General features: G+C 34.5%; 1 protein-coding gene across 8 annotated transcripts in view; it reads left to right on the forward strand.

Annotated features, from left to right (window-relative positions):
* The window catches only part of LOC130666350 (phosphatidylinositol-binding clathrin assembly protein LAP), a 126,253-nt gene that overhangs the window by 19,868 nt on the left and 80,166 nt on the right, over positions 1-26,219 (forward strand). For 5 of the 8 annotated variants that reach the window (XM_057467240.1, XM_057467235.1, XM_057467239.1 and 2 more), the window contains exons 4-7: positions 18,776-18,790; positions 25,162-25,276; positions 25,379-25,587; positions 25,696-25,802. In XM_057467240.1, coding sequence (XP_057323223.1) covers positions 18,776-18,790; positions 25,162-25,276; positions 25,379-25,587; positions 25,696-25,802 — 446 coding nt within the window. The remainder of the gene's footprint in view (positions 1-18,775; positions 18,791-25,161; positions 25,277-25,378; positions 25,588-25,695; positions 25,803-26,219) is intronic. The other 3 variants (XM_057467236.1, XM_057467237.1, XM_057467238.1) reach the window with 3 other exon arrangements.

Below are 26,219 nucleotides of genomic sequence, written 5' to 3' on the forward strand. Positions count from 1 at the left end.
CCGACTCTTATGGATTAATCATTCAACTATAAATCCATTAAATTTCACCAACAATGTCAATTGTCCAAACGACGTTGCTTAGGTTGATAACTCAGTCCAGTCAATTCATCAGATTCCAAACTAGTTTTAACACTTCAATGATCTATGGATCAGTCCACTTAACAACTTCAAGATTTTTGAACGAGATTTTGAAATCAAGAATAGATATCTGTGATTAAAGGGGTATTTTAGTCTAGAGGCACAAACTTTTGTCAAACAACTCTACGATGACTGTTCAACTGTATGTTGGAAACTTGATCATATAGAGCCTGCATCCACTCTTGGAAATCGATTGTCTCATATGACTCGACTCATTATGGAGTTTTACGAGAACATAGGACTACAACGAATTTCGTATAGTCCTCAATGGCTCACAATCAACTGACACAGGCATCTCAGTCAACCATGTTCGTCACATAGGCGCCAAACTGCCATCATATATTTTTGACGTGTTACTTGGTGTTCGTCAAGACTTTCATCTTCACCACCGATATTGCCAAGATGTTTTGACAGATTCTGGTCAACCCGTGCGGTCAGGATCTTAAACGAACGTTCTGACGATAAACTTGGCAACATCATACTATTCTAACTCAAAGCCTTTATTCATGGATCCCGACCATTACCGTACTTGCCAATACGAGCTCTTCTTTAACGCGTTCTAGACGGAAGTCACAAATATCCTCTTGCAATCAAACCACTTACTCAGGGACAATACATTGATGAAATTTTCTCTCTCGGAAAATTGTCAAGCAATTATTAAGAGATGTATCAAATTAATCACCTAGAAACAATCGAACTTCATCATTTTGATGATCCCGAAGGTAGTACGAAAATACTAGAGTAACACAGGTCACAGCATTTAGACTCATTTCATTTTATTTACTCTCCACTGTGCTCAGCTTCCAACTTCATCAAGCGAGTCATCTTATCAGAAATATCTCAGATTTTCGATTCATTTGCATTCTTATTACCACTCATAATTCGAGTCAAGGCATTAATACAAGATCTTTGATTAGAGCAAATTGGCTGGAATACTCCATTATGACACCAGATTCGTGACAAAGAGATTAACTTGAAAAAAAAAACAAATATCGCCGGAATTCCAATTCAAAAAAATGAATCAACCACTCCACAAGTTCATCAATCGAAATCCATTGATTCTCAGGCTTATTATGAATTGCAATAGTGGTAGTTATATACATCAAGGTCCACTTGCAATCGTCAGGGACTAAATTCACGCTGCTTTATGTCAAAGCTAAAGAAGTACCACTTGAGCATCTCGCAATTCCGAGACTTGAACTCAGTGCTGCACTCTTGCAGTCGAAATTTATCTCTTATTGCCAAAAAATACTTACTTTAACTCAAGTGCGAGCAGATTTTTTGACTGACTCATCAGTATCTTTCATGTGGATAAATTCGCACCCATCACGCTTGAAAGGCTGTCGGAAATCGAGTGTCAACAATTTAAGATCTTACTCTAATCAACCGGTATAGAATCTTATTTAGCAAAGACAATCCAGCTAATTGTGTTACTTGAGGACTACCGTTTGCTCAAACCAAGACTCGTCAACTCGAGTGGACTGGCACTCCATGGTTTCTCAAGACTCACATTCCCGGTCAAACAGAACTTTAGACTTGGTCCAGTTAGCCAATTGGAAGAAAAACCTGGTTTGATTCCAGTTACCACAATAATGCTGGTTTCAACCAACTGACCATAGCTAGGAAAGCTAAGCTCACTTAATCGGATAACCACCACACTCATAACTCAGTAATCCAATAAACTCTTCTAAGATTAAAAACGCACTCTAACTCTGCATCAAGGAAAATCAGCATGTATATTTTTTATCAAAACTTTAAAGAATTAATATTGACCATTCTCTGCAACTTACTATCAAGCCTTTTAGATAGATCTAAAAAGACAATAGAACAATAATTGATAATTAGTAGTATAGTCGCAGAAACCAATAGTTAACGACGTGACAGGGAGAGGATATTTCTGTTAAACTTCAGGCTATTAACGTAGCATAGACTTAACGGGAAATCTGCGTAATATAGGTATCCCAGGAAAGATTGTTTGATAGTTGTATACCAAGATGCCTCGTATTATTAACATAGGTAATTATATTTCCATCTATGATGATTTGAGGCAACTGTCAACCATCAAGCAATTGAAGCTTGCGAGTACTATACAGGATCATAACTTTTGTTTTTTGAAAATTGATCTCCAGATTGTTCTCTCTGGCCCAATCTGCACGGAAAGAAATTTTTCGCGGATACCACTATGCTGTATGGTCGATTCGACCATACCGTATGGTAGCAAGGATTTTTTCATTCGTTTAAAAACTGTATGTATAGATGATTTGGGGTATGGGCGTCAGGCCCATACTGCTTGGTGGTATCCACAATGCTTCTGGCAGATAACCCTATTCAATATTGTAAAATTACGTATGCTTATATTGCAGTAGTACCAAAGTTTATTGAAGTCAAAACATAGGTTATGTTTCGTCATAATTTTAAATATATTATCCATAAATATTATAAGATTAAACCCAATATTTGTAAGTAGAAAAATATATAAGAACATTATATTAATGATAAATCTATGTTATTATTCCTATTAATTATTTTCAGTATAAATTATATGATTTTTTTTATTCCCGATTGAAATCAATTCATACCAATTAAAAATTCTTGATGGGATTCAGTGGAAATTAAAATATGATAAAAATGTTCTGAAATATATTGGTTGCTTTAAATAATTAAAATATATCATTAGAGAAGTAAATAAGTATTAATTTCTTTTTCAAATTTATTTATTTATGATTTCTTTTTTAATTTGCTTAATCTACAGCATTATTGATACTCATAAAGATTATATGATAAATTAGCAACTACATTTACGCAGTATTGATGGTAATCCCATAGTGTATTGACTACTTCACAAAGATCTATTGTGACTAAGCCTAGTGGCATTGCCATTTCTTCAATGAAGTATGGGACTCAATCCCATACTGATCTAGTCTACCCCGCTATACAGACATGTAAACTACGCAAAGATTTTTGTGCTATATACTATAGTAGATAACGCCATACTTATGGTACTTGCTGCAATACTATATATAATAAGAGTATGGCGATAAGCACCATACATTTCTTTCCGTGTGCGACAGCTTGAGCGTCAGCAGTGAGACATGCAGACCACGTTTGCAGTATTTCAGTCTCTTAACCACTCCATTTATTTCAATTAAAAATAAGATTGGACTTAAGATAGGGCTTCGAAGAACACCTGAGGTAGTGCCAACTGATCTTGCAGCGACTTTTGACTGTTTGAAATCCATCTGATAGGTATGAACGGAACCAGAGAATCGTTTAACTTGAAAAACCCATTTCAGGCATCGAAGTGAAGAGCAATTTAGAATTAAAGTGATCAAAAGCCTTGATAAATTCAAATGAAAAAGGTACATAAGGTCACCATTATCAATAACTCGACGAATCTCATCTGTTAATCTTAGAAGTGCAGCTTGGGTGCTACGAAATTCCCGGAAACCAGACTGGTTATCGTCTAGCAAGTTATTCGACTCAAGATATAATACTTTTTGGTTTGCAACAATGCGCTCGAAAATTTTGGCCAAATGAGACAGATTAGCAATGGGCGCATTTTTGGAATCGATTTTGGTAGTGTAACTTTATTTAATGGTATAATAAAGACAGACTTTCAAGGTTCAGGGAATAAGTTGATTTCTAAAGAGCAATTGAAAATAGCAGTCAAGAAAAGAGACACCTGTGACAAATGAACTTTTAGCCATTAGGTCCAAGTCATGTGGACTTTTACCAGCCGACTTTAATAGAGTTATGTGTGAACTTTTGGTCACATCAACAATGTCAATTTTAGGCCAACAGAAATGGCGACTAAGCTTCTTCATGTAATAAAACAGCAAATTTGAAACCAAATCTGTGCTGCAAAGTGGGTATTTAATCAAGGTTTTGGCATAAAAATTATTCCTGATTAGCACCAAAATGGTCAAGTGGTGATGACTGTCTTGCTTTGACAATACCTAATTGTTTGAGTTTCGTCCATATGTGAGATCCATGCAATTCCTTAGCCAGAATATTCTTGAGGTAAATATCACGTGCATTGTTTGGTTTGATCTTCAATTCTCTTCTTATGCGTGCTCGTTTCCAGATAGCACCGAGATTACGAAGCTCCAACTTAAGTTCGTTTGTCAACCATGGAGTACTCTGCCGGTTTAACTTTCTCACCGAAGACATTGCAAATTCATTTAGGACATTTATACTGCAGTTAGAAAATAAAGTACGAGTTTACTTAGATCCGTGGAATCAATGCCCATCTCATGTAGACTCAGCCGTTCATTGAAAGTATCAGCCAAGGCTGTATAATCACAATTTCTAAAGTTTCGAAACATCACTGTTTTGTCATGTTTTTTTGAGAAATCTAGCTTATATTCACAAAATAAATAATCATAACTACCAGCGAAGGGAGTGCGATTTTATTACGACTGTCAATAATGATCACATCAAGTTATGAATCGACACTATTTGTGCAATATGTGGGTTCATATGATACACAAAAAAGAGCATATTCTGTAATAAAAGACTTTAAATGGTTTGATGATCGCTCACACTTTAAATTTCCTGTAATGACAATATCACTATTGAGTTTGCCAAATTCAAGGAAAAAGTTATCAAATAGGTCACCTTGAGGTCTTCTGTAGATAAATGACAGACGATATGAAGCCCTGTTATCGATGAGATGTCAATTATCACAAATTCTGGTTGATTTATATGGTGGGCATCTGAGATACGAAGAACTTTTGACTTTAAAGATTTATGAATAAAACATCTTATACCTCCACCTTTAATATGACGACCAGTTTCATTTATGAGTACTTCGTCACGACAAATGATAGTGTAATCATCAAAAGAAATATTTATTTCCGGATTTAAGCAGATTTCAACTAATTTATTTATTTATTTGTATTACAATATATAAACGCCAATCGGCAATATACATCAATTCACATGTTCCTTGAATTTAAATTTATAAAATATAAATTAAAAATTTATTGAATCTACAAGTTTTAGTTCGAAAATTGCACAAAAATTTGACTAGTGAGAATCAACTGCAATTGACTAGTAAGAATTAACAGCAATTGTTAGTGATATTTTAAGATATTTCTCTTGAGGTTAGAACGAAAAGCTTGGAAGGGGCCACCAAAATAGTCCACTGAGTCATGCAGGGAGTTCACCAAGTTGGATATCCTGTTATTTGGTCCATTTATCACATAGTTTCGATCTGAGTTAGTGGTTTTCAACAAGCGGTTATGCCTGAGCTTCCGATCGTTCATGATAAACTTAAAAGCATTGTAGATGTCCGGTGCATCAATAAGATCATTGAAGATCTTATAAACAAAGATCAGATCTGCAACCTTCCGTCGCTCAATAAGCCTATATCCCATCTTTTCTTCGCACATCATCCGTTGTTGATCCTAAACTCATTCTAGGATTGGAGTATAGTAAGGATCTACAGAACTTATGTTGAACCTTTTCAACTCTGTTGATTGAGGTTTCTGTGAATGGAGACCATATTACTGTTCCATATTCTAAAATGGGCAATATAAGAGCTAAGAAGAGACAAATCCGGGATTGGACATTGTTGAACTCCTTGCTGGTTCGTGTCACCAGTCCAAGTATTTTGTATGCCTAACGAGTTATTTTATCTACATGTGGCGTGAAATTCAGTTTGTTATCTACGATGATGCCAAGGTCCTTGATCTCATCGACATCATGGATAGCTTCGTTGCTCAGATGATAGTTAGTAGGGTCCTTAGTTGGAGAGCGCGAAAACGACATCACAGCACATTTTTTGATATTCAGGTCTAGCTTGTTTCTCTGGCACCACACTGGGGAACTCCTGAAGTGACGTGATATTCATTAGATATGTGACCATCCACTCTAACTCGCAGTCGCCTACCAGAGAGGTACGACTGTAACCAGCACAGCGCATTGCCGGAGACTCCATAGTCGCTCAATTTTGTATCAGTATATCGTAGTTGACCTTGTCAAAGGCTTTACTGAAATCCGTGTATATTGCATGTACTTGTGTCCCATTATTCAATGCATTAAGTATGTAATCGACATAGATGAACAAGTTAGTGGTAGTAGATCTCCCACCTGTGAACCCATGCTGTTTTGTGGTTATGACTTCCTCAAAAGAGGTAGTCAACTGAGACAAAACCACCTTTTCAAAAAGTTTTGATCATGTTTATGAATAGGAGTGATGTATGTAGTTTTCCAGGCAGCAGGAAAGACATCATCAAATAATGACTTGCTGAATAGTGTGTAATCGGCATGCAGAGGCCTACTGCACAGTTCTTCAGGAACACATTCGGCAACTTATCAGGGTCAGCTCTTTTTTTATGGTTCAGAGACAACAGAAGCTTGTATACTTGGTTGAAGTCAGCTTGGAATTCATGCAGATTAACATTAACATTGTGAACACCTGGATTGGCTTGATAATTATTATTATTAATATAACTATCATTAATGTTTGTGCTTTCAGTTGTATAAGTGCTTTCAAAATACATCGCGAATAGATTGCTAATTTCCATACCTGACTCTGCTGTAATATTGTTTCATGATATTGAGGACAGTATATCAGTATTGCTGCGTCTCTTGTTCTTCATGAATTTCCAGAATTCATTTGAATCAGAACGTACCAGGTTCTCCACCTTGTCAACATACCCTTTGTAACAAATCCTACTGAGCTCCTTGCACTCGAGTCTAAAGTGCTGAAACGTCGATAGTTTTGCTTGCCAGTATTTATTTTGTATTCCGTATGAGCTATTTTTTTTAGCCTGATCTTGTTAATTAATTCCTTGCTGAACCAACAAGGAAAATTTCTCGCCTTATTAGAATAAACTGGAACACACTGCAGAATTGCCTCAGTGACTTTGTTATAAAACCAGTCAACTTTTTCATCAATAGACTCTATTTCATAAATTTCAATCCAGTTGGTATTTAAGAGGAATGCATTAAGACTGACATAGTCAGCTTTTTTGAAAACATAAGACGATTGATTTGCAGGCTTGAGGCAGGATTTGAAGTCAAGTCCGATACTGAGCGTGGTGAAAGGTAAAGCTCTATCTACTGTAATTACTGAATCACTGAAACATAAATCCAGTATATTGTCATTATCGTTAGCAATGCTATTATATTGCTGGCATTGTAAAAGTGCTGTGCTTTCAAACAGAAGCTTTTCACAGTTAGAACTGGGTATGCTGCTAAGCAAGTTATAATCAACGACAATAAGCAGGCGTTAATTAATAAATTTATCACTCAGGTAGGATAGCGTTGCTATTTGATCCAGGTAGAACTCGTACGATGAGTTAGGTGGCATGTAGACACACCTAATGATGATGTTTAGGCTGCTCCCCCTAATTCTGACGAATGTTTGTTCCAAATTATTGTCCTCCAGTGTTAAAAGTTCTGCATAAAAAGCGCTCTTGATGGCAATAAATACTCTTCCACCTCTTTCACATCCACAATCGATGTAATCTCTATCATTTCTAAATATATTATAGGACTTATCAATAAATTCTCCGTTTAGTATCGATGAGTCGAGCCAAGACTCAGTTATACAAATGACATCAGCCTGGTTGCTTGCTAACGCCACTAAGAACTCGCTCAACTTAGTTCTGAGCCCTCATGCGTTCTGGTAATAAACCTGAATTTGATTCTGGTTTTTTCTTCGTGTTGATTTGGCGAAAGTTTTATTAATTATTCTAGGAATCCCATTCATGTACTTAATAGTCTTGTTACTCTCACCATTTTCATTCAGCAAATCCAGTTCCGCCCTAAGCGATTTCAGGTGAGCTTGCTGAGCCTGTGTCAGATCTGGCTTAAGAACTACTCGTGTACTTGGATCCGGTCTTAATTTCATAAGTGTCTCGATAAGTAATGGCCATGCTTTACCTGGTACCCTACGTCCAACCCTGCGAAGTTTAAGGCTATCTACGTCAATATTTATTCCGGGTGGAATAATCGAAGCGAATTGGGCTCTCTCTTCTTCCAGTCTTTCCATGCCATCTGCTTTCTTGGATTCTGCGATGTTAAAAGCCATAACGTTCACTTCTCGCCATTTGCGTTCATTTAATTCCGCAAAAGTATCTTTGGTGAGCTGTGGAGTGAAGGATTTGATTTTATCCTCAAGTTTGGTGATTCTGTCATTCAAATGCGAACACTTGTTACCTAGATTTGTAGTTTGTTCGGAGATTTTGTTGACCTCATTCCTGATTTCAGATAAATTATCCTCAATAGCATATTTAAATTTATGGAATTTAGATTCTAGCCCACTTGAGAAACGCGGAAGATGTTTCACTTGCATATTTTCATATTTTTCCATTTTCCCATCACCATCATCATCCGAGTCGGAGTCCGAGAAACTTCCAGTTGTTCTGATACTAACTTCACTTAAGCATGGGGAGCGTTTCCATACCATTAAGTTTTTCTTGACCTTATTAGCAGTTGTTTTAAACTCATCGGCAGAAAGTCCGGTACATTTGGAATGATACCAATGACGACAACGGGCACATTAAATGCTATTTCAATTTTCTTTAATAATTTTCGAGCAGGCGTTGCATGCACGCTGTGTGTTGTTGGCTTTCTGAGACGACATAGTTATTTTTGAGTTACTAAATCACTTTGTAGACTTTAATTTATAAATAAACCCAAAAAATTTTTTTATCAAATTCTCATGTCAATAGCAAACTTTATGAACAATTATTACTAATAATTATAATAACTTTAATATTGCAATATAAAACACGTGTTTACATGCTAGCTCTCTAGCGGAATATGTGATAATATACGACTTCGTATCGAAAACTAATAGCTCAAATTGAGCTTAATGAGCTAGATAGCTATTTTTTATTAAGGGATAGAATATTTAGGGTCGTAATATTGATAGTAACCTTGTTTAGTAATTGTTATATCAGTTTATTTAGATTATCCATTGCTTGTATAGTAAATTCGATTGAATCATCATCTTCTTTAAGATATACTACGCCCTCATGCATCTAAGAATATTTATATTCAAGATCTTTGGTTTTGGCTTTTGCAAGCTTTAAAAGCTTGTACGTATCATAATCTAAGAACTTATTTAGATAGATCAGTTCTCCTGTGGTGATAGCAACAGTTAGGAAAAAATGCATAACTAGCAGTTTTTGAGAATGACGCTTAACATTAAGAATGTGATTACGAATCTGAAGAGATTTCAGATTTAATATGAAAGTGTACGCCGTGATTCGGTTTTGAACGATTTGATGTTCACCTGCTTTTAAGCTCACGCACACTCAAGATTTCATTTTCAAATTAGGAATATTTAGTTTAGTAAATCGTTGATTTACAATTTCCAAAGGCGATATTTCAGACATAACTTGATCAGGCACACCTGAGATTAACAATTGTGAGGTCGAGTCCTTTGACATAGATTTGTGAATAGTAGGTCCAGTCCAGACAGAATCTAGACTAGATTTTATTCGAGTGATTGGAGCAGAATTTTTATCACATATCTCGGCAACTTTCTTTATTTTATCAGTAGATGACTGTTGAGCCTCAGTAACTTTCGCTAGTAATTTATTCATAATAGTTGGATTATCAGATAACTTCTTCATATCAGTATTTATCTTAAGATTTTCCATCATATTTTTTATCTCATCATTATGTTCATTTGTCCTAAGAGACTTTACGCATATCAAGGCTATTGTTGAAGGTGATCTCAAGCAACGAATTTACTTCCTAGTCCAGAGTGTAACTAGTCCAATCCAGTGTTTGCGTCTGAAGAATATCTACTGTCGCTGAGCTACCAGACACTGGTGAGGTGAAAAAAGAATCGTCCCCGAATAAATTATCGTTTATTGAACAAAAAAACTAAATTAATCGATATCCTAAATCTTAAAATAAGTAACAAAAAAAAATCGGTCTATCGGTTGACCCCGCGGGGCAGCCCCAAAACTTCCCGCTGCTTTCGAGCTCCTTGAGCTCGAAAACATTGTGAACACATTTTCGAGCTCTTCGAGCTCGAAAATACTTTTGTATGCCATTGTCTTCGAAAAAAACCGTTTTTTAGCATTTCTTTCTACCACGATATCTTGCGAACAAATTTACCGATTTTGATGGTTGAGGCGGCGATCGACGTGTTTTATTGAGTTCTTGAGCTGATCAGATTTTGGGTTTGTTTGGTTGAGTTATTTCAAAGATATTCGCAATTAACTGTTTTTACCATTTCCTTCTCCCGCGACATCTCTCGAACAAATTAACCGATTGAGATGATCGAGGTCGCATTCGACGCGGCTTATAAAGTTCTAGAGCTGACTTGAAGTCATCTCTAAGTCATCCAAACTAGATTTTGAAGTCGATCGTTTAACTCTTTTCTGAGAAATCAATAAAAAACTAAAAAAAAAAATTTTTTTTTCTCGTAATTCGCCAATATTTTCGAGTCTACTCCACCAAACGATCTGAAATTCCCAGGAAAGTTGATGGCCAACAAGCTCTTTCGATTGCCATCTTAACCATCCAAATCGATTCATTAGTTAAAAAGTTACAAAGAGCTTACACACACACGGACAGACACACACACACACACGGACACACACACACACACCGAATCACCGTGATATCACGCACACATTCACGGTAATTTACGGTGATTCACCGTAATTTCACGGTAATTCACGGTGATTTACCGTGAATCTCCGTGAATCGCGGTGAATCACCGTAAATTACTGTGAATCACCGTAATTTCACCCTTATAGCGTGATTTACCGTGATTCACCGTAATTCACCCTATATCACGGTGAATCAGGACTGCCAGGGCAGTATATTATTTTTCACAAGCATTAAGCAGACTTTAAATGTAAAATAACTAACTTGATTTATAGATATAATTACGCTTACTCAAAGCTAGTTTGTCGATCCGAGATTTGTGTAATGCATAATTAAATTAGTATTACTCGTACATGTGTATATAAATATATAAGTATACTAACAATATTTAAATCGCGGATTAAAACTTTTGGATTAAAAACTGACCTTGAAAAATTGGTTCAATCCTAGTAAAAATGAACAAGGGTCGCCTTCGTTTTATACTAAGAGCGAGCCTGCGAAATATCAGGGCAGTGCTGAAAATTTTCGAAAAATCTACTTTCCATTCTTGCTGCCAGATGGCATTTTTTCGTATGCCATAGTTTATTTAATTATCTATATTGTTATTGCAATAGAATTAAATAAATTATAACTTGATGATCATTGAATTCTTATCAAAAATAGACACAAATATATTCTCTAGAACTGAAATTTTTGTTTTAATAACAAAAAACAAAAATCATAGAATACGTAAATGATTGAATGAATAGATAAATTGTTGTAGAAATAGATATTTGAACTATTTGCTATAAACAGCATTATAATGCACGAACGCTAAGAAAAACAATGTTTTTATTAGTATATTACACAGCTAGGAAGGACAGTAGGACATTCTGACCCGCATGCGTAATTGCATGTCCATCTGACCCGAAGGTGAGGTTCGCAAACCAGCGGATTGGGATGTCCCACTTTTATTCGTCGTGTGTATACGATTTTTCGCCAGATCTGCACACGAAAGTTCAAATTTTTGTCTCTGTTCTTGGAAAAAAATGGCGCATGTGCTAATTTTTATCATTTGTTTTCTCATAAAAAGAAAGCACTACTTTCTTCCCTCTAAACAGGGCAGGAATTAACGTTTTGGCTCAGGTATGGTGAAAATTATTTTACGTATTATTTTATAGAATTTAATATTTAATATTATGATCATTTCTTGAAATAGTTATTGGTATTTTTAGATTATATTGAATTTAATAATATTGGTAAGCCAATGAAGTGTTAACCTTTCTTCATTTATTTATTTCCTAGATATTTCTTGGCGGTAATTATTTATTATTTCAATTTATTACATTTTTTCGATTGCCATTTTGCTATGCGTTTACATTCTCCCTAGAAGTTTAGTCTCGAGATTTCTGCCCTGAATTATTAATATTGTCCATTTTATAAAAACGGGCTAGAGCAATCGTGCTGTAACCCAGCTTAAAAAGCTGGAGCCGGTATACTTTATTATTATTTTTTTTTAATTTCCCGATAAGAAAATTGCAAATTTTCAAAAAAGGGCAGTTATTGGTTTCGGTCTGATTTTCGAAAATCGAGTTTCCATCAGATGTCGACGTTTTGAGGTCGTAGGAAACTATTCTGACTATTCCCGGATGGACGTCCGTGTGTATGTGTGTGTGTGATCTTTTTTTTGTCCGACAATATCTTTGGAACGAATCAACCGATTTGAACGTCCTTGATGGCAATCGAAGGGGCATACCAAAACTTAAACTTGATTAGATTTTGGGGTTGATCGGTCATGTAGTTTACGAGTTATGCGAAGAATAAAAATAAAAATTTTTTTTTTGTTTTTGGTTTTTTGCGTATAACTTATAAACCACTTGCCTGATTCCCTTCAAAATGTAATCAGTTTTAAGTCTTGTTGAGCCCTTTTGATTGCCACCAAGAACGTCCAAATCGGTTCATTCTGTTCCCTGAGCTCGAAAACAGCGGAAAGTTTCGGGGCTGGCCCTATTATTATTTATTATTATATTACACGTAAGTGACCCGTAACAAACAAGATGGAAGTGTTCGCGTCTTCGTTGCGAAAAAAGAACGATTATTAATATACATTATTACTGCCGGGACGATTTCAAACGGCAACGGCATAGCGCTACGGGCACATCACCACTTTCTTTAATGCGCATAATCATGTCATTAAGTGGTGATGTTTTAGCAATGAGTTTGTAGTTTTACATTTTTTTTAATTTGTTGATATCTCCTATCTTTCATAAAAATTTTATTAAATTTTTTTTTTTATTTTAAACAATAATACACGACATCACTTGGTATCTTATGGATGTTCCGCTTTTTTTCAACATCTTTTTTACTATTATTATTATTACTGAATTATATATATATATATATATTTATAATTTTTTGATATAATTCCTTAAGTGAAAGTATGTTTTTTGCGTACACTGAAAAAAAGATTTATTTGAGCCAAAGATATCGTATAATTGGATATGGCCAAATAAATACTCAATTGTGAGAAAAATATGATACAATTGAGCAATCTAATCACGTGAAATGAGTGATTTATTTGGGGTTAAGAAACGATCCAATTACTGCAAATAAAGGTTAGTTGGGCCATGTGCTTAAGTATCGCCAAATATTCCGTTATTCGTCACAAATTTAATATCTTTGCCACAAATATATCATTTACTTACCACACATAAATTGAATATTTCAGTCAAGTTATACAATTATTTTAATCATCTGTCATTTTTATTTGTACCAAATACATTTATTTGTCATTACGAAATATTCAAAAAAAGGCACAAATGAATTGATTTATTCGGGACAAATATTTATTTTTTTTAGTGTAAGGAAGAATACCGATATATGTTTCAAGCTATCTGTATTATTTTCGATATTCAATACAGGTGTATGCAAGGTTACTATTTGATATTAATATTGTTTTTTATTGATTCGCGTGTTCTAATAATAGGTTATGAACCAAGAGCTTTACATTGCTTGAAGATAGAGGTGTGAACAACTTCTTTTTATTCTTTATGAAAGAGTAAATAACGGAAAAACTAAAAATAAATTTAATAGTGATTAAATTAATTGAGTTCAACAAAGACAACTATGATACCTAGAAAATTCAAAGAAAGTGCGAGATTCCGCAGTAAGTAAGCTCAAAAGAGATTATAAATAACTATAAACCAATAATGAATAAAATTTGGTAAAATATTGATCAGCAAATATTTCGAACTCACACAACAATGATTAAAAAAGTGCTCCAGTACAAAAACGACTTTGTTATTCATCGGAACTAAGCGGTTATGGCAGATAGAGACCTACGCACTGGGTCAAAGGGTAGGTCAAGAAAACAACTTCATCAATCGAACCCGGAGGGTCAAGCAAAATGTTGAGTGGAGGATTTAGAAGATCATTTATTAGCAGGGATAGCAGTGATATCTTTAGACGAGGCAATGATCTGAGAAGAGAAAAAGTGGTGAGAGCTTGCGCCGGTGGCACGTCTGAATTCAATTAGATAGCTGATGGTCTTTATAGCTTATAATCTCCATATTCACCAACTTGATATCACACCTGCTTACTTGAATTGACATCTAAATGGAAACATTATTGCAGAAATACCGATCATGATGGTCCCAATGTTGATCTGAAATAATAATTCTGTAAACTAAGTTCATGCATAACAATTATTAGATAATAGAAATAACGAAGATGATGTTTGCAAACTAGACAACGCAATTATGGACTTCAACAAGGAGGTCGAAAATCGAATGACAGAGAAACGATGTTGAAAGAGATTGGTTCTTCTATGGAAGGAAACTCCTGCTTTTATGGTGCAAATCGAGTCAGTGATATAAAGTTTGTCGCTTTATACGAAAATGACATATTACGTGCCTCTAGAAGTCAAAAATGGGAATAGTAAATCAAAACTGGATTCATGGTAGACTCGGAGGTACAAGATCTTCAGTTAGCTAAGTTAAGTGTAGGACATGAAATAAACTTACTCAATAACGAAGTAAAAATAATTCGAAAAATTTGCATTTTGGACATATTGCATCGTTTTAGAATAGAAAACCGTAATCCTATTATCGTGTCATCTGGTATCAAAAATAAAGGTCTGAAATTAGCGAATCTGACTCTGAGAGCCAAGAATTTCTTTATAGAAAACTGATTGGTGCTTCTATATGTCTAGTCGTTGCAATAAGGTTAGACATATAGAATACTGTAGCGCGCTTTAGGTTTTTTTTTACTAGGGCAGAATTAAGTTTGATTTATTTAAACTAAAAAAATAAGTTAGAGATTATTCAAATGTAGATCGAAGTTCGAGCATTCTCGATTGCTGTTCGTTTACAGGATATACTTTGATTTTTGGTAATCTTGCTGTATCATAGAAGTTATAGAAACAATAACACGTTTCCCACTCGTCGACCGGAGCGAAGCATCTCAGCCTTACGAAGGGTGTAAAAGAAGCGATTCGATTACGTAGTATTCTCACAAACTTTACCACTGTGATTACGGGGTGAATCCACCGTGATTCCACGGTGGCTTTACCACCGTGTATACACGGCGTTTCCACTGTGATAATGCGGTGGATACACCGTGGAACCACGGTGGTGAAATAGCACAAAGCCACCGTGGAATCGCGGTGGATACACCGCGTAATCACAGTGAAAACACCGTGGAATCACGGTGGATACACCGTGTAATAACAGTAGATACACTGTGTATACCCGGTGGCAAAATGGAACAAACCCATCGTGTAACCACGGTGTATCCACCGTGATTCCACGGTGTTTTCACTGTGATTCAATTATTTGGTACAACTATGTACACTGATCATGGTAAAGGAAATACTTACACCGGACAAAGAACTAAATTAATTCGTAATTTACTCAAGCTGCGTACTCGACTCACGAGACGCTTAACTTTCATATTTACAATATGTACAACTGAATATTTCACATTATCGTATGGCTACCTGCCGCTATTTTAAACAATATCAATTAGCTTCAATTAATCAAGTGAAAGTTCTACTTTATCAAACAATTTGAAGTATTAACTGCAGACAGTAAAAATACGTCCCTCACGTGGCGCATGATAACCAAAAGTGAGTTATTTCTCTCCAAATAGTGGTCTGGTAACCAAATTTCCAGTGTCGTAACTGCGATTTATTGTTATTCCTGTAACAATGTTAACCGAGCCCACGCTCTCGCTCAATGAGTAAAATTAATGCTAGTAGCTTGGTTCCCCTCTCAGAGATGGCGCTACATAGGCTAAACTGGCCTCATTTGAAATGAAGAGAAAAACTCGTTGCACAATTTTTGGTCTTTTGGTTTTCGCGACGTTCGTTAAATAACTTAATCTTTATCCGCGAACGACAATTTTCGATCCCGGAAATATCGTCTTGTCACAATTTATTCAAGAAAAAGTATTCATTCATTATTGCTCGTTTTTGTGAAGCATCTGAAACCTTATCTTTACTCCAATCATCATTAATAGTCATATTCAATTGTTTAAGTGTATATATATATATTAGTAAATGGTAGGGGTGAGAGTAGTATTCGAATCACATAACATTGAAGACTACAATTCAATTCAAAATCCGAATTAAATAATTCGAATTAGTTGTAAGTTTTTAAATTTTTCGAAAAATTTGTATACTTTAGAATTTACAACAATAATTTATGAATAATTTAGATTTTTCAAATAGTTCGACTATTTATGAATACTTTGAATTCTTTGAATATTTTAAAAATTTACGAATCTTCGAATTTTTTAAATAATTAGAAGGCTCATGAATAATTTCAATTATTAGGTTTGAATATCAAATCTAATCTTGCTATTCGACTCGAAACGAATAATGCCTTTTAATTTATTCGCACGCCCCTAGTAAACGTGTTATTACATGACTTTCATTTTGCAAGGGGTTGGATAAATTTTACTTGGCAGCTTCATCAGGGTAACTGTAGCAGGAAACAGAATTCCAGACCATAAGGGTTTTTCTTACTGGTACCTAGTTCATGTTATGCCAAAACTGATACAGTATAATTATTTTCCTAATATTATAAATAATATTTCTGTCTTTTTCCTGGCGGATCTGGATTACGTTCATTTGTCGTAAAGTACGGCACTTACAATGTTCCAATACTTGACCGTGAAATACCGCATTTGACCGTGAAATTTTACATTTATTATCAGAGTCGTTGTAAATTTAATTTGTAAGAAAAGGAAGAGGAAGGATAATTTATAATTAGTTAATATTTCTTTATCATAACAATCTTAACCTTTATTCAAGTCAATTACCTCTGACAATTTTAAACCTTATCAACTAACGCCAACTACCTTTAACGATTACACACACCGACACGCAACTCGAGTCCCCTGGACTTAATCACACACACGCGATTTTTATTAACCTAACTCTACACGGTCCCCTGGACCGTCTACGCGATTACAACTTATTTATTTATCAACAAATTCCATAATCACACTGTTTACACTCACACATTTTAACAATATAAAATTCCTTTTTCTTATTTTACGATATAAAATTTATTTCCATATATATATTTACCACATTTTTAAAATCACCAGTCAATATGGATAAAGGAGAAAGGGATTCGGGAAAACAAAGGAAATTGCAACTGATTTCTTCTAGGTGTATCGAACGGTTACCGGGCAGGTATAAAAATCAGGTATCACGGCCGGTCGTTTGAAACGCTGTAACTCCGTTAGTTTTACTTGGATTGACTCAAAATTTGCACAAAATATTCTCGACATATTGTTCATTCAGAAAAAAATTAAAAAAAAATGCAAAAAAAATAATTTTTAAATCCTACCGCCCCCCCCCCTCCCTTAAAGTTGGTTGAAACTTGGTGGTAGATTAAAGAAAACTTCTCCTGAGCAAACGTGGCTATCTGAGTAGCTTTAACCGTTCTAATATTTCCCGTGTTGACTTTTCTACAAATGATTTTTCAAAAATTTTTTTATGACATCTGACTCCAACAGGATGATATTTTCGTCGATTTTTGTCTATACATCTTATTTTTATTTGAACTAGATTGATGATTTCAGATGATTATATCTAAAAATATATATAAGTTATACACAGTTTTGTTCATAATTTATTTTTGTGTCATTGATGAATACTACCTGCTGTCAAAATCAAATCAGGTGACACGCTTAGATATCCGTGGACAAAATATCCACGACCAAATATATCCGTAAAAAAATTCAATTGATCAAATATGTGTCGATAAAAATTGGTGTGACGCTTTTTGGGTACAAATTCGTAAAAAAAGGGTGCTTTGTTTCACACCTTTTTATGTATCTATTAATCATATGTATTTTCGTATAAAGTATTTAATGAATTGAATGATCAATGTTAATAAAAATTTGATTTTAATAACTTTTTTTTACTGTTAGTTTAACTATAATAATTTTGATGTGATGAATTCATATCTTTGGTATGCCTATTCTCAGGATATTCTGTGGGTAGATATTTTATTTATCGTATGTTATTTCCGCAGATATTTTGTCTGAGGATAATTTGACTTGTGGATATTTTGTTACGGATATTTTCTCTGCGGATATGTTGCTACGCAACCGCTAATCAGGTGTTTGGAAAAAAAGCATCAAAAAAATTTTATAGATTCATGGAGAATTAGTTGAAATCGAGCATATTTCAACTGAGAAGATAGTGGCCAGTATTTTGACGAAATTTTTTCTTATTATAACTCATTAGCGACGGATTGACGATCTTATTATAAAGCTTATGGCAAAATTTCATATACTTATAAGGCGTTTATAATAATTGAAGAGTGTTAAGACTATATAATTTATCATGATATTCATGAGTTGCCATCTGTAGTTGCTAATCAGTATTCTTTATGAAAATTTTCCTCAATAATTATTGTATACATCTAGTACAATTAGCTACGTCGCTTGTTTTTACCGATCGAAAGTTTTAGAAAGTATTTTATCAACCCATTTCAATACATTTTTGATGATTGGGATTTCTATAACTAATTTGGTATCTTTTTTTGTTTGGAAGCAGCAGGGGCACGTGTTGGTAAGTTTTAATTAAGATATCAATATTATTCATTTGAGTTGATGATTGCAAGCAATAATTTTCCATCATATTACTTGTTTAATTAGTTTATTATGAGTGAAAATTATAAGATAGGAAATTATGCTATTTCGATTGAAAATGTAATGGAATGAGTAGTCTTTATTCGTAATCCTCACAACTTCTGTAATTTAAAAACGCTTATGCAATAATATATTTCTTATCGATTACTATTTTAATGTGTTTTAATGACTCAAGTCAGGTAAGTGTGGTCAAATTGCCATAGAAAAATATTTTATCCATAGTGTCATAAAAGTTCAAAAAATCTAAAAAAAGCACACTTCAAATGTTTTTATAACTTTCGATACTGTCAAAATACGAAGTTTTCCGCACTATTTAAAATTAAAAGTTACAATCATATTGAATCAACTACCTATTTATCGACGAGATCAAAATATTTTTGTTTCCTAATTTATCGTAATCGTAAGCTAATGTTGTTGTCACTACGATTGAGTTTAACTACCTTCAGAAACAGTCAAGCAATCGTGTCGTTGAAGATTATTTAAAGTTTTCAGTTGCGGGTTGAATATAGTGACTGTTAATATACGAGTTCTTTTACTCAAGCTCTTTGATGATATTACTATACTCATTATTCTATAAAAGTGTTAGAATCAGTTCAGTCAAGGTAATTCGCGGTAGATTGTATTTTATAGAATATTTTCTAGTAATGGTTCAGCACATTTAATGATTTACCAACACAAACAAAACTTAAGCACAATGAACAATATTTTCGGAATTAAAAGGAAAATTTCGAAAACAGCGGATTTTCGGCCCACCCTGATATCTATCATAAACAAGTGAAAAGCCATTCACTCGAAATTTCATGAGATCTCCGAAACTATATGTCCTATTAACCTTAAATTTGGCATATACATTCCTTTCATCACACAGGCACCCACTGAAAACAGATTTTACGATTTTCCTATCCAAATTTGATTTGTTATCTACTCACCATACCCGCCTAACAATTGGTCCGTAGCAATGGTTGTTGTAGGAATGGTTAGTCCTCAACAAGGATTGTTATGGCAACGGTTTCTCTTCAGATCTCTTTGGCCTCTTTAAAGGGTTCGCGGGGGGGGGGGGGGGGAGGGGGGATTTTGACATTTTCAAACCAACAGGCCTACAGATTTTAAGATTCAAATTAATATTATCTACGACACGAGAATATCGATACTGTTAATTTTCTTCCGAAAATTGACGCTTATGGGGATTTGCGGGGAAGTGGAAAATGAAATCGTTCACGTTTTTAGCTGAAAGACCTATAGACTTGAAATTCCTAATGAATATTAGTTATAACACGAAAAAATCAATGGCCAATTTTTATTTCATAAGTAAAATCTTATTTGGGCTTTGGGAAGCATCAATAATAGAAATTTTTATGTTATTGGACTAAAAAAACTCACAAAATTGAAATTTGAAGTAAATATTGGTAACGATTCAAGAAAACTAATAGTGAAAATTTTATATCAAAAATTGATTTGTAGGGGAGTTTGCTAGGGCGTTTGAAATTAAAATTCCTACGTTTGTTAACCGAAAGACCTACGGGCTTAAAATTTCAAGTTAATATTTTTTACGATACAAGAAAATCAATAGTATTAAATTTTTTCAGACAGTCAATTTCTATAGGGATTGCAGTGCTGTGAAAAATGAAAATTTTCACGTTTCTGATCTTAAAGACCTACATACTTAGAATTCAAAATAGATTCTATCTTGAGACAAATCGCTTTTTCACTTCGCGATCATAACCAGCTTCCACTAGAGTTTGTGGGTTGAACTCTGGCTTAGGCTGGCTTCTAAAAAATTTGAATTGACTTGGACAATGCACATGGGTTCTCGCAAGAGAAAAGCCCCCACTCATTTAATCAAACAATGGATGAAATTTCTATTAAATTCCCTTATGACTATTTTTCTTAAAATGTACTCAATTGATGTAAAATCATTTAAAGTAAAGGATGAGCTAGAATACAGGCATAAAAATTCATTAAGAATGGACAGTTTTAGTATTGTCAGGTATAACAAAAAAAAACACTCTCAATTATCCGCAGTAATCGCTTTGACAATAATTAGGTTGCTCTTTGGAGGCAACGGTTCTAATCCAATTATTTAGACGCGTATTATATTTTTTTTCACACTTAATTATTTAATAACGTACTGGTAAACATAAATTATATAGATTAAAGAAAGGAATTATATAAATCTTAAATGTACTTCTAATGAACAAGAAGAATATTTGCGAGTTTATCGCTATTTCGATTAATTACTTTAATTAGCAAGTAATCGCTTACGAGAAATTATATTAGCACGTTCGCTATAGGATTTAAGTGTTTCTTAAGACCGAAGTGTCTCATCGACGCCACAGAGTCTTAGGTCATGATTCTTGACATGCTCCCCACTCACCTTACAGTCATGCGTCTTTAAGATTTCATGTGATGTGACCAAAGTACATGACAAGTTGATTTTGGGCCGGTAACAAGACAGGTGAAAATATATTTCAAGGCTGAAGAATACTAAGAAAAGCACATTGTCTCAATTTATGCTGCGAGAATATCTACGGTGAATTTTTTTTCTCACAAACCCGACTCTTATGGGGCTAGCCGAGGCAATAGGAATGGGCATTATACTACATTACGACCAATTATATCTTTTTTCTTTAGAAATGTGTAGGAGGGTAAGAATAATCACGAATACGTTCGATTTGTCAATGCTAGAATTTCGATATCAGTAATCAATAAAAATACATATATTCATTTAACACTACAAAATACCCAGTAAAGCGGGAGGTAAAACGACTAGCATATTCATAAACTGCGACAAATCGCTTTTACTAGAGTTCGCGGATTGGACCTTTGCTTAGGCTGGTCTCCACATTTCTTTTGGACAACTGTCATCATGGGGTTCTTGCATAGCAATAAGGACCTGCATGAAAAAAAAAACAATGTGAACGTGAAGTTCCTATAACTCTTCTCATGGATTATACAAGATAACTTAAAAGAATTAATTATCATCGATGATGAACATGAAATTTCAAGCAATATAAATTATGGGAACTGGTAAAGATACAGGCTAGCTTAATTCAAATTCTATCATGTGACAATATAATAATTAATTTATTGTCAATCACACCAATTTAAATTATTTACAACTCTTTGGCCTTAGTGGTGAATTCTTTAAATATAGGCACGTCAATCAGTAGAATTTTATCATAATCACGTGCAACGAATTCATTTTATAATGTCTTTCATTCTTATTTTAAATATATAACAAGAAACGACGTAGATATGTCTGTATACGTAAAATGAATAATTAATTATCTACAGAATCTGGCTAGTGGTTGAGAATTGAAAAGGCACAAGTTACAAAAATATCTGACACTTTATTTATCTCAGTATTTAACGTAAGGTAAAGTACAAAACGCGAATTAAATTGAGTTGATTGTAATTTAATTGGATGCGAGTTCAGTAAATTAGATATAATTTACTGCGAATGCTGAACGAGTATGATTGTAAAAGTACGTGTTCATAAAATGGTGGTTGAGACGTGACCACGTGGTAACTCAAGTTCAGAGGTCGCTGAGCGAAGAATCAATGTGCCGATTTTATTTTATGTATTTCACTGTACATACACACCGACACTTACTTGACACCTACTTCCTTTTCTTCGGCAACCTAACCTCACAATACATATATTTGGAGATGCCCCTTTCTAGAGAAAAAAAATTTTAATTGATACTAAAGTATTGTAAAAAGTTATTTCTATTACTCTTGCCAGCCTCATAAGGGCCAGTTTTATAATAAAAAATTTTGTCATTAGTTTATTAGTAGCATTAATAATATCTCTTTTAAGTTTTAAAGCTGAAGGCCTTTTAGATAGGAAATGTAAAAATTTCCATTTTTTTGCGCTTCCGCGAATCCTAGTAGAAGTCGACGTTCTGGAAGAATTTTAACTATTAGTTTTTTTTCGTATGACAGGCGATATTGATTTGAAAATTCAAGTCTGCAGGTTTTTTTGGCTGAAAAAAGTGAATATTTTCATGATCCGGCAAACTTCACTGGGGCGATTTTATGAAAAAAATTATACGCCTTTGAATTTTTCGTTCTGCGCTGATTTAAAAAAAAAGTAATTCAAAATGATTAGAAATGATTCAATTTTATTACTATATAGATATACATATAGATAAACATATACATTGTAACGTAAATATTTCTTAATACTCGATAAAACCCAATAATTACTCAAAAAAAAACTTTACTCAATGAAATTACTCGATAACTCAAAATTCAAATTACACAAAATCGGGCTACGTTACACTTCGCCCACCAATCACACCTCTCATCTTCTCCAGATCCCCACGGGCGCCAGCCGACTTTCATTTCCCCGGTATCGGCAACCGGTCTAAACGTACACGTAAATTAAAACCTAAAAACTATACCCTTTGGAGATGAGAGACATGACCGGTGGTAGCGGCATGTCTTGGTGCGTTCAGTATGCTAGGTTGTGGAGAGACGGTCGCGGTTCTTCTGATGCGGAAGGAGCCGATCAATGAAATTAATATTAAAAATCAAATAACAAAACAAAACAAAATAAAATACCGTAAAGATGACGCAAGAGCGACGCGGAGGGCCCAAAAGACCCGTGGTCTAGTACTCTCGGTCCATCAAACATATAAATACCTGGGCAAGACATCGGGAACCTCTCGTCGACGACGAATCACAAAACATTATACACTACTAGATAAAATATAAAATAAAATAAATAATGCGGTAATTTACGACAACTATCACGACAAACGGCTCCAAGAGCCCCATACGCAGAGCCACAAGCTCCAAAACGACAACACTCCACGGTTGCGGTCGAGGTCCATCATGGCGATTCTCCGACTCACCACCGCTTACTTCAAGACTCCAAACTCGACTACTGAGTCGACTCGTTCCCGAGCGACGCCAAGTCTCAACTTACTCACTTGCCGGTAGTTACACAACTGTTACTCTATAATCTCCCACTCTAACTCACTCGCTCCATTCCTTCTCTTTTGATCTCACATTCTCGCTTCTCTATCCATTCTTACCTTCTCAAGCATACAAGCCGTGGACTCACAGGCTTTCCCGTAATGTCACTCCCTGTGATATCCGAAGTTAGCGAATTTTTGGCTTGCTCGAGCATCGCAAACGAGACCTGCCATCCCCCCAAATAAACGTACACGTACCCCAGCTAACACCGGGTACCAACTCGAAGGGGCGGCGACATCTCAGTCACACCTCCGTGATCATCACGTCAACCCCGAGGGCTAAGTCTAGGCCTAGTCGTCATCACTGGTCGGAAGGCACGTTACCTTGGTCACTATCTGCGACACAGCTAGACATCCCCCGTTAAATTCACGCTCTATCACACAGACACTCCAAAACATACCACATACCGTACACGTACTCTATCGCACACTTAACTTACCATACACACTTATACTCCATATGCTCAACTCACTATCTACTACACTCAACTCAACACACATACGTTATCTCTCTCTATCACACAGACTCACACGTACTCCAACCTCAAACTCCATCTCCTCGGCAATGTTACGTCACAACATATAGATTGATTATTGAGTAAATTGTTTTCTCTAATCAGGGTGTGGTCAGTAGTATTTATTTTCAATTCAAAATCTGTAGTTCTTTTGATTTCAACTGTGGGAATGTCAATTTTTCGTTAGTAACGGTTATTATGTCATCAGTTACTGTGAAAACGGTTGTATATGTGTGCCCAGCCAGCTTACCTACTTAGAGATGTTCTTAAAATCCGTTCTTAATGGCTGGTTGTGCCATAGAAAGAATGTATATGCTAAATTAAAAGTCAAAAGTACATATAGTTTCCAAGATCTTTTGAAGAGTAAGTGAGTCAGTAAGTGAGTAGCATTTCGCTTATAGAGCAGTTTCCGAAGGTTTTCGAAATCTTTTCGTATTTGTATTCAAAATGTTCTATTCAAATCAATCGAATTTTGAAAAATTGATCTTTTTCATTTTCAATGATAATGCAACGATAGGTATTTATTTATCCAAAAAATATACACCAGCTCGGGTATTATTAAGATACTTGGATTCTACGTAAATCTAATGCCTACATTCTAAAAAAAAAATTTTTTTTTTGCCACGATCTACTTTCTTATTCGGAAATCAAGAGAGGCATGTGCGTTAAATTTCTATGAGATCAGTACTTAAATATTTAGTTATTTTACAACTACTAGTCAAATATCTTTCTAAGGCAATTTCACCATTCATACCTGGTCGTAGCCATTAACATTATATTATTATTAAAATCAGAATCATTTTTAGGCTATGATATGTCACCATTTATCAGACGATATGCAAAATATTTAAATGAAAAAGCTATGTCGTATAGAAGTGTCGCCTTCGATTTTTGCAAAGTTAAAAGAGGGTATGTGTCTTTTTCATAAAAAGGAAATATTTATTTTTTTCCATTATTATCTTGATCCTTTCTGAAACTTTGTGCTTATAAAATATTTTTTTTATTTAACAGGAAAGAAGATAGCACCTTGCGTACTATGAATGCTGAGAAACTACTAAAAACTCTTCCAGCACTACAGGCACAGTTGGATAGTCTTTTAGAATTTGATTGTACTGCAAATGATCTCACTAATGGTGTGATAAGTATGGCATTTATGCTTCTGTTTCGGGATTTAATACGACTTTTTGCTGGTTATAATGATGGTATAATCAATCTTTTAGGTAGTTATACAATTTTTAATTTTCGAAAAACATAATAATTTTAAATTTATCAAATGCATTATTTTTTGTGATTTCTTATCTAACATTTATTAACATTATCATTTTCAGAGAAATATTTTGACATGAATAAGAAACAGTGTCGAGACGCTTTAGATTTATATAAAAAATTCCTAATAAGGATGGATCGAGTCGGTGAATTCTTAAAAGTTGCAGAGGTAATGTCTGAAATTATAGTAAATACAATAACTTACCATCTATTTCAGCTATATCGAATACTCTTAGTATATATTAAGCTATTAGCCTTTTTAACAAATCCATCGAACACCTGTCACATAAAATAAACCAAATCCAAAAATAAGGAAACAATGAATTTACAGATATCATTGAATAATTTTTTGATTAAATAACAATAAATTTACCACCAAAAAAGGTTCCCGGTGCAACATTGTACCACAAAGGAATTAATAAAAAGAATGTGATACAGCTGGTGATATGGTTGTGTTGTCGTGAGTTACGTAGAACCAGCAATAAAAAAGATTCAGTTAGGTTATTATTTATATATTAAATTTTCAAAAACATTTTTTGCCACGGATTTTGGCACACAATGATTCATTATTAGTGACTCATTATAT

The sequence above is a fragment of the Microplitis mediator genome, chromosome 4 (genome assembly GCF_029852145.1).
Source record: "Microplitis mediator isolate UGA2020A chromosome 4, iyMicMedi2.1, whole genome shotgun sequence".
NCBI classification, from domain to species: domain Eukaryota; kingdom Metazoa; phylum Arthropoda; class Insecta; order Hymenoptera; family Braconidae; genus Microplitis; species Microplitis mediator.